The 7,928-nt window shown below is 51.5% G+C and overlaps 1 protein-coding gene across 1 annotated transcript; it reads left to right on the top strand.

Moving 5' to 3' along the window:
• Window positions 1-4,974: 4,974 nt before the first annotated feature.
• LOC124703057 (probable CCR4-associated factor 1 homolog 11) lies at window positions 4,975-5,757 on the top strand. The gene has a single exon (XM_047235264.1). It carries the CDS (start codon window positions 4,975-4,977, stop codon window positions 5,755-5,757), a length of 783 nt encoding a protein of 260 aa, XP_047091220.1.
• Window positions 5,758-7,928: the final 2,171 nt, after the last annotated feature.

The following is a 7,928-nucleotide window of genomic DNA, read 5'->3' as shown; positions in this document are numbered from 1 at the left end:
AGCTTATTAAAAAATTTGGTTGCATACGCTTTGGGGGTGGAGGTAAGGTCAGCCGGATCTCCAAAGTTCTTTGGAAACACGACGACATCGCTTGCTGTAGCTTCAGCCTTTCCCAAAGAGGTGACTTCCGCCTCCTCTTGGCCTTGTGCTCCAGCTTCTGGGGGAACACTTTGTTTTGCCCCATAGCTCTCTCCGCCCACTTTCTCGCTGCTTACCGGAATTATTTCCGGCGGAGTTGCTGTAGCAGGAGGGGGAGATTGCTGGGCTTGAGGAGGAGACGGCTGCGGAGTGGCATGGGAGGCGCTTGGCGGAGCTGGAGTTGTGTGCCCAATGGCCGGAGACTTTTTCATGTATTTTGTGATGGGTTCTTGGATGTTGGGCCGTGCGGTGGTGGTACCCGGATTCCTGCAAATAAGCAAAGAAAAACTTAAGTAACAAGTTCTATCAAGATGAAAGCACGCAATACTCGGAGACTCACATGGCTCCAGGGATGTTGGGGCGTGATTTCTTTCCTGCTGTCGCCAGCAGCTTAAGGCGCTCACGTTCCGCCTTCTTGGAGTTCAGCGGAGGTGGCTTGGTAACTCTGGGCTTCTTGGCGGAGGCCTCGCCGCTAGCTCCGGCTTCAGAGCCGGAAGCTTTGGCGCGGGGACGCTTTGAAGGTCGAGGGGCAGCCTTTCGAGGCGCTCTCTCCTCTTCCTCCTCTTCGTCTTTCGGATCCTCCTCCGCCGCGTCACCGCTGACGGGGACTCGAAGTATGTTGCGCAGATCTTCCTCCACCAAAGTGTCGAGCTGAGAGGAGGATTTGAAAGTAAGTTAGAACACTTCAAAAAATATGAGAAGTTGAAGAATGACAAAGGAGCAAGTGCTTACCGGAGGACATTGGTTGTTCGTGTTGATGTCTTTGATCAGTTCCGGGACCGGTTGGCCCCGGCCTATCTTCACAAGTGTCTTGATTCTCCTCTTGAGAGAATCGGCTGGGAGATCATGGCGCGTCACTCGGAGAGCGTCGTCCGCCCCGGTGTACTCGCACATTAAGCGTGCGTTGAATCGCAGGGGCTGGATCCTCCGGGAAAACCAGCTGAGCGTCAGTTGGGCTCCGGTTAGCCCGTCATGGACTAACCAAGAGATTCTCCGCGCAGCCTTCTCTAGTATTGGAGTTTGGGCGAGTGTGGGGATGAAGCTCCAGCTGGCGAGTTCTTCCGGAGGCTGGTTCTTGAACTTGGGCAGTCCTTCATGGACTTTCGGAACTGAGATGTTCTTCTCATAGAACCATCCGGCGTTCCAGTACCGGACGGATTCGTGGGAGTCATGAGGCGGATACATGCGGCCAGGCCGGAGCATAAAAGTCATGCTCCCGCAGTTCACCATGGCCTTGTCCTTTGTTTCTTTCTTCACCCGGAAGAAGAACTGCCATAACCGGACATCTGGTCGGATTCCGAGATGCCCTTCGCAGAGAGTTGCGAAGTTGGAGAGAAGGAGATATGAGTTAAGGAAGATGTTGTGGGGCCGAAGACCGTATGTGTTGAGGATAGAAAGGAAGAATTCCGAACAGGGGAGCGACAGACCTCGCTCGACCCAAGCCTTGGTCATGACCCTTTCGTCCGCATCCGGCTTGGGGACGTCGGAGTCACGCATAAAACTCCAATGAGAGGAGATCATACCCTCGTTCTGGAGCTCCCTAAGCTCCGCATCGGTAGTTTCACAGGGCCACCACTGACCCCTTTCGCCTTCACGGATCCGGGATTTGGAGGCCTTCTTGTTTTTCGCCTCCTGAACTTTGGCTGCCATCCTGGCCTGTCCTTCGAGTTCTTCTTGGAATTCTTTGGCTGTAGGGATCCAGCCTAGTGCAGTGCTGGAAGAGGCGGAGAACGGTTGAGCTAGCCTGATGTCGGAAACAAATGGTGGCAATAATGCAATGGGATCCGGGCAGATTGGTTCTAATGTGCTGGGTTCCGGAATACTCGGAGAACTACCAGTACAGTTTGGTGAACCATGTGACATGCTTCCGGCTGCACCCATGCGAGACTAAGTTGAGTAATCGGATCTACGCTAAGTCCTTCTTCTACAAGGTCGGGGCACGTACTGTTAATGGCGCGGTGGTCCGACGAAGCTCCGGTGGAGTGAGGGTCGCCGGACTTGAAGCAAACTTCACTTCTTGACCACGAATCGGCGGCGGGAAGGATTTCCCGATCAACCGTAGTGATCTTGGCGTGAGGAGAGGCTTGGAGTGGCGGCACGCAAAGTTTCCCGCGGAGTAGCTCGCCGGAGTTGAGATCTGGCTGGTGGCGCGGCGCGAGGAAGAAGACGAGGTGGTGAGGAGGTGAAAGAATGAGAAGTTACCGCGCGTGGGGGTATTTGTAGACCTCGCGCGGAGATTCGTGACTCGGATCCTACGGCGGAAACTGAACGGTCGCGTCGTTGGATGCGTGACACGTGTCTTAGGTCAAAAGCGGTAAAATGACGTGGAGGTAACTTAACCGTGCACTCCCGAAATTTCCGGCTATAAATTCGCATCTCCGAAAATTTAGCGCGGGAAAAGAGGAAGTTGTGCGCGCGAAAGGTGGAACATCTACTACATTGCCGTTACTGAAGAAAAGAAGATTTCCGAGAAGATTACATCGGAAACGAGTGAAGTTTTGAAGCTCTTCAAGATTCTCTTCGGAGGAATGATGAATCTCGGAGAACTTCGGGGGCTACTGTTGTGGGTATACTTTATGGGTATATCAACGACATGACCTAGATCCGGCAAGCCCGGGTGGCCCATAGATGGTGATGTGGCATGTGGCCCTTCGGGCGGCCCAGTTGCTGTAGATCCTGGAGGATGAAGTCCAGCCCAGGAACAGGAAGCCGGATCCCAACCGACCTACGAAGGAGGCCGGATCTGTCAAGGCCCATGAAGTATCCGGATCCAGCACGGTCCTGATGGAAGGCGGATCCTTGACGTACACAGCAAGATATTGTACCGTCGTTAGGCAACTTGTATTCCGGCTAGGACTCTGCATGTAAACTCTAGATCCGTGCGTCTTTATAAGCCGGATCCCGGGAGCCCTAGAGGCACAACCACAACTCATTGTAACAACGCGAAAGCGCCCAGATAATTCCAGACAAGAAACAGTAGGTCCTGTCATCGTGCAGGTGTTCCGAAGCTGGGTAAATCGCGTACCACCATCCCGTGTGCACTCCGCCCTATGGCCCCTACTTCTTCTCCCCCTCGTGGGGATCCCTCCTCCGAGGTATCGTCGAATAGGCAACGACAGATGCCTATGTCAACGTGCTCTCCAGGCGATCAAATTCGGATCCAGAAACACAACATATCCCCCCGTAGATCGCCTGTCGTCTGGACAACTAGCCCAGTCAGCATCAGAGAAGGCCGAAAGAACTCCTGATGAACTACAACGCAGGTGAAGACCAAAAAACATAGTGAGGCGCACATAACGCAAGATGCGTTTTACCGCAGACCAGTGCATATCAGTAGGGGCATGAAGATACTGGCACACCCTATTGACAGCAAGGACAGATCCGGACGCGTGATTGTCAGGTACTGCAAGCCACCAACAATACTGTGATACTACGCCTCCTCCTCCTCCTCCTCCTCCTCCTCCTTGGACTCGAGCTACATCGACCAAGAGCTGCCGCCGCCTCCTCCCCCTCGGCCTCGAGATTCGACGGCCACGCCGCCTCGAGGTCCTCCTCGGCCTCGAGCTCCGACGACCACGCCACCTGGAGCTCCTCCCCAGCCTCGTGCACCGACGAGGCTGCCAACACGCCGACGACGCCTCGAGCTCCTCCTCAGCCTCAAGATCCAGATCTATGCAAAAAACAACTAGGACTCGATTTCTTTCAAGTTTTGAACGTAGGGAGATACTTGTAAAAAGTGCCCCGTGAGGCTTTTTTTTGTTTCCTGGAAAGCTTACAGCCGGCGCACTAGGCAGGTGTGCCGGGGATAACTTGTGTTACCGCGGGCAGTAGCCCGTTACCACCGGCCCGTTCCCATCGACGGGCGCTAGTGCGCCAATAGTAACCAAATTTGGTGCGCCGGCACTAGGTGTTTTCCTAGTACTGAAGATGACGTTCACGAGCGGATTTGGTAGGGATTTTGACTCGATTTGGCTCTGACGGCCTCTAGCGTGGGCTTGAGGGGATTTATTTGTGGCTGACCTTCGGCGTGGTGGATTCATCGCCGGTGAGCTTGAATCGGCCATAGCGCTGCTGCCATGGTCATCGATGAAGGGCAACTTTTGTGGATTTCTGTTGATGTTACACACGCCTTGTTGCGGTTTGTTACATATATATATGTGCATTATTTTCATTGTGTAAGTATAAGCAAAGTGGTACAACGATCTTTGTGTATATGATACCGAGAAATTGCACCAACGTGTAATGTTGGATGAGTTAGTCAAAATTATTGGATATGCTGCAAAGAAAATGTTACAGAATGACGTACCATTTTAGAAAATGTTACACACGTAAAAAAATGATACATTCGAAAAAAATCTACCATTGATAGATAATTTCCTATCATAAGTTCATAACCCGGTGTAGCAACAGCCAGCTGATGTCTTTGCCCTTCCTTTACAGCCGTATCTCTGTCGTTCGTTAGATCTTACGGCTGTGCACAGAATTCCCACGAGCCTCGCATCTCTCTTTTTCTTCTGGCACAGAAGGAATCGGTTGTTGTCTCCTAGAGTTCTAGTCCGAACCCAACACAACCCCAATAACGTGGTTAAGTTCTAACGCATACCTACAAGTACTCCTATAGAAATCGATTCGTTCACCGAGTTATCGGCTGATTCGGATGCTGTGTTCGACTCCTGCTACAGTTGTTCTGTACTATATATATACAGTTTAGCACGGCTTGGGACACCATACAACAATCTTCGCAAAAAGAAAAACAAAACAGCAACGCATAGTCGACATAGAATCATCATGTTTCCGGTGTGTCCACCGCCGCCGCCTTTCAACCACGCCGTCTACATGCCGCCGCCGCATGCCGACGTCCCGGTGCGACCCGTGTGGGCCTCGAACTTCGACCTAGAGTCTGCCAGCCTCCGCAGCTTCGCCGCCGGCGCCCGCTATGTCGCTGTCAACGTGCAGTACCCGGGCCTCGTTCACCTCCCCGGCAAGGATCACAACGCGCTCACCGACGAGCAGCGCTACGGCCTCCTCAAGGCTAACGTCGACGCCCTTAAGCCGATCCAGGTCGGGATCGCTATCCGCGACCGCCACGGCATGAGCCGCGCCTGGGAGTTCAACCTCCGCGATTTCCGCCGCCACGCCGACCCGCACGACGTGAACTCCATCGCCTACCTCGCCGGCCGCGGCCTCAACGTCGACACGCTCGCACAACACGGCGTGGACGCCCGTAGCATCGGCGCCATGCTGCTGAGCTCCGGCCTGATCGGCCCCGAGAGCGGACTGACGTGGATTACATACACCGGTGCGTACCACATCGCGTACCTGCTCAAGATCCTCACCGGCGGTGAACCGCTACCGCCCGACGAGGACAAGTTCATCGGCGCCGTGCGGCAGTTCCTCGGCGAGCAGGTCTACGATGTCGCGAGGATGGCAGCCGACTGCCCGGCGTTGCCGGTGGGGTTAGAGCGCATCGCCGCCCACCTTGGCTTCCATCCGCCGTGGGCGAGCCCGAGGCTGGCCGCTGCCACCGGCCTGCGCGCGCTGCTGGTGTTCAAGAGATTGGAGCAGGGAGAGTTCGGAGGAAACGTGGAGAGATACAAAGGTCGGCTTCAAGGCATGTAACACTAGTTCCTTCGACGTTCGATCGGACACGAAGGTTACGAGGCTGAGAAGTTCACTTTGGGACTCATGCATGCAAGAAGAGTCTCTTGATCGAGCTCGCCGCGTTGGACTTGCGTCGTCATTGAGCGCCTTGATCGAGTTTTTCAAGTCTGAAGATTTGGCACTGCGTTCAGGTCTATATATATAGATCCCTTTATTTAGGGTTGGTAATGCTAGACGTAGTACAGTACATCAAATAAATTTTAGACGCTAGTCATTAGGCGATTTCTGCACAATATTTTCGCTAAGTGGTTTGGCGCTACGGCTTATTTGTTTTACCTTTTCTTCTAATAAAGAGGCTGTCATATAAGACGAATATGTAAGCGGAGTCAGACAGGAAATTCAAGATGTTTCTTCAGATGTTTCAATTTTTTTTCTGTGTGCGCATATATTGCTTTAAAGAGACCCACTGCGACGCAAGGTCTGTTTATTTATATTCTCCTCTTTTCTTTCTCATTAAAGCTATGAAATTTTGTGTGCGCTGGAGCTGCTGAATACAAAGATAATGCGAAAGTGCTGATTGGCCTTTGTTTTCATATGATAAATATCATCTATCAACTCTGGGATTCAGATTTCGCATCTTGACATAATGCATTCAATCATCATATTAGAGGTGTTACTTTTGCATCAAATGATACTCCCTCCGTATAAGGTTTGTTAAAATTTAGATGTATTTAGATGCTATTTAGTGTCTAGATACATCCGATTTTTTCCAAATTTGAGATAATCTTTATGAGACGGAGGAAGTACTTCATAAAACCTATGCTATTTTTGTTGAGGCGATACATTGAGTAGATAGTTGGTCGTTAGGCCTTTTGAACGAGACTTCTTTCAAGCATGAAAAGGTGATGTCCCAATCCTTGGCCTAAGCAGAACCTGACTTTTAATTAATGAAACAACGAACAACACCAGCCATAAAGATCCGAGAACAATCCCCAAGGACCAACCATAGAAAAGAAGAAACGCATGATGTTGCTAAACGTCAAGCACCCCACAAACTTGTGTGTGTGGACAAAAAAAGAAGGAAAGCTAGTCTCGGTGTGAGGAATGAAGCGCTCTGATCTTGTTAGCTTGAGGCCTTCCTTGCCTTGGCTCGGACGCGCATTTGGTCAGGGCGTTATGGCGCCAGGACTCTATCTCCCACCGTGCATTAGGATTGGTGAGATTTTTTTGCGAAAATGACCCTAGGTTTTGAAAGTGCATGGAGCCCCATGTGTGGTTTTGGTAATTAATGACAATCCCTATGGACTAATGTTTGCATTGAGTTATATTTGTAGGTGTTGTCCATAGGCAATGCTTGAACCATATGTTGACTTCAAGGTTGCAATAAGAAGAAATTGATGAAGGATATCAAGTGTCAAGTATGTCTTGAAGATGAACATGAAGTGAGCCTCAAGTTACTTCAAGACATCAACATGATGAAGAATTAAGAAATGAAGTGCGAGTTCAAGATGAGCCAAACTCGAAGAGATCATATGCTTGAAGCTTGCTGATACGTCTCCGACGTATCGATAATTTCTTATGTTCCATGCCACATTATTGATGATATCTACATGTTTTATGCATACTTTATGTCATTATTATGCGTTTTCCGGAACTAACCTATTGACGAGATGCCGAAGGGCCAGTTCCTGTTTCTGCTGTTTTTGGTTTCAGAAATCCTAGTAAGGAAATATTCTCGGAATCGGACGAAATCAACGCCCAGCATCTTAGAATCCCCGGAAGCATCCAGAACACCCGAGAGAGGCCAGAGGGGGGCCACGGGCCCACCACACATGACCCTGGCGCGGCCAAGGGGGCACGCGCCCCCTATTGTGTCGTCGCCTCGTTGACCTTCCGACTCCGCCTCTTCGCCTATAAAAGGTCCCCGACCTAAAACCTCGACACGGAAAAACCACGGTACGAGAAACCTTCCGGAGCCGCCGCCATCGCGAAGCCAAGATCGGGGGACGGGAGTCTCTGTTCCGGCACGCCGCCGGGACGGGGAAGTGCCCCCGGAAGGCTCCTCCATCGACACCACCGCCATCTTCATCAACGCTGCTGTCTCCCATGAGGAGGGAGTAGTTCTCCATCGAGGCTCGGGGCTGTACCGGTAGCTATGTGGTTCATCTCTCTCTCCTATGTACTTCAAT

This window comes from Lolium rigidum, chromosome 3 (genome assembly GCF_022539505.1).
Source record: "Lolium rigidum isolate FL_2022 chromosome 3, APGP_CSIRO_Lrig_0.1, whole genome shotgun sequence".
NCBI lineage: Eukaryota > Viridiplantae > Streptophyta > Magnoliopsida > Poales > Poaceae > Lolium > Lolium rigidum.
Note: the sequence above shows the minus strand (reverse complement) of the source record. Positions and strands in the feature narration are given on the sequence as shown.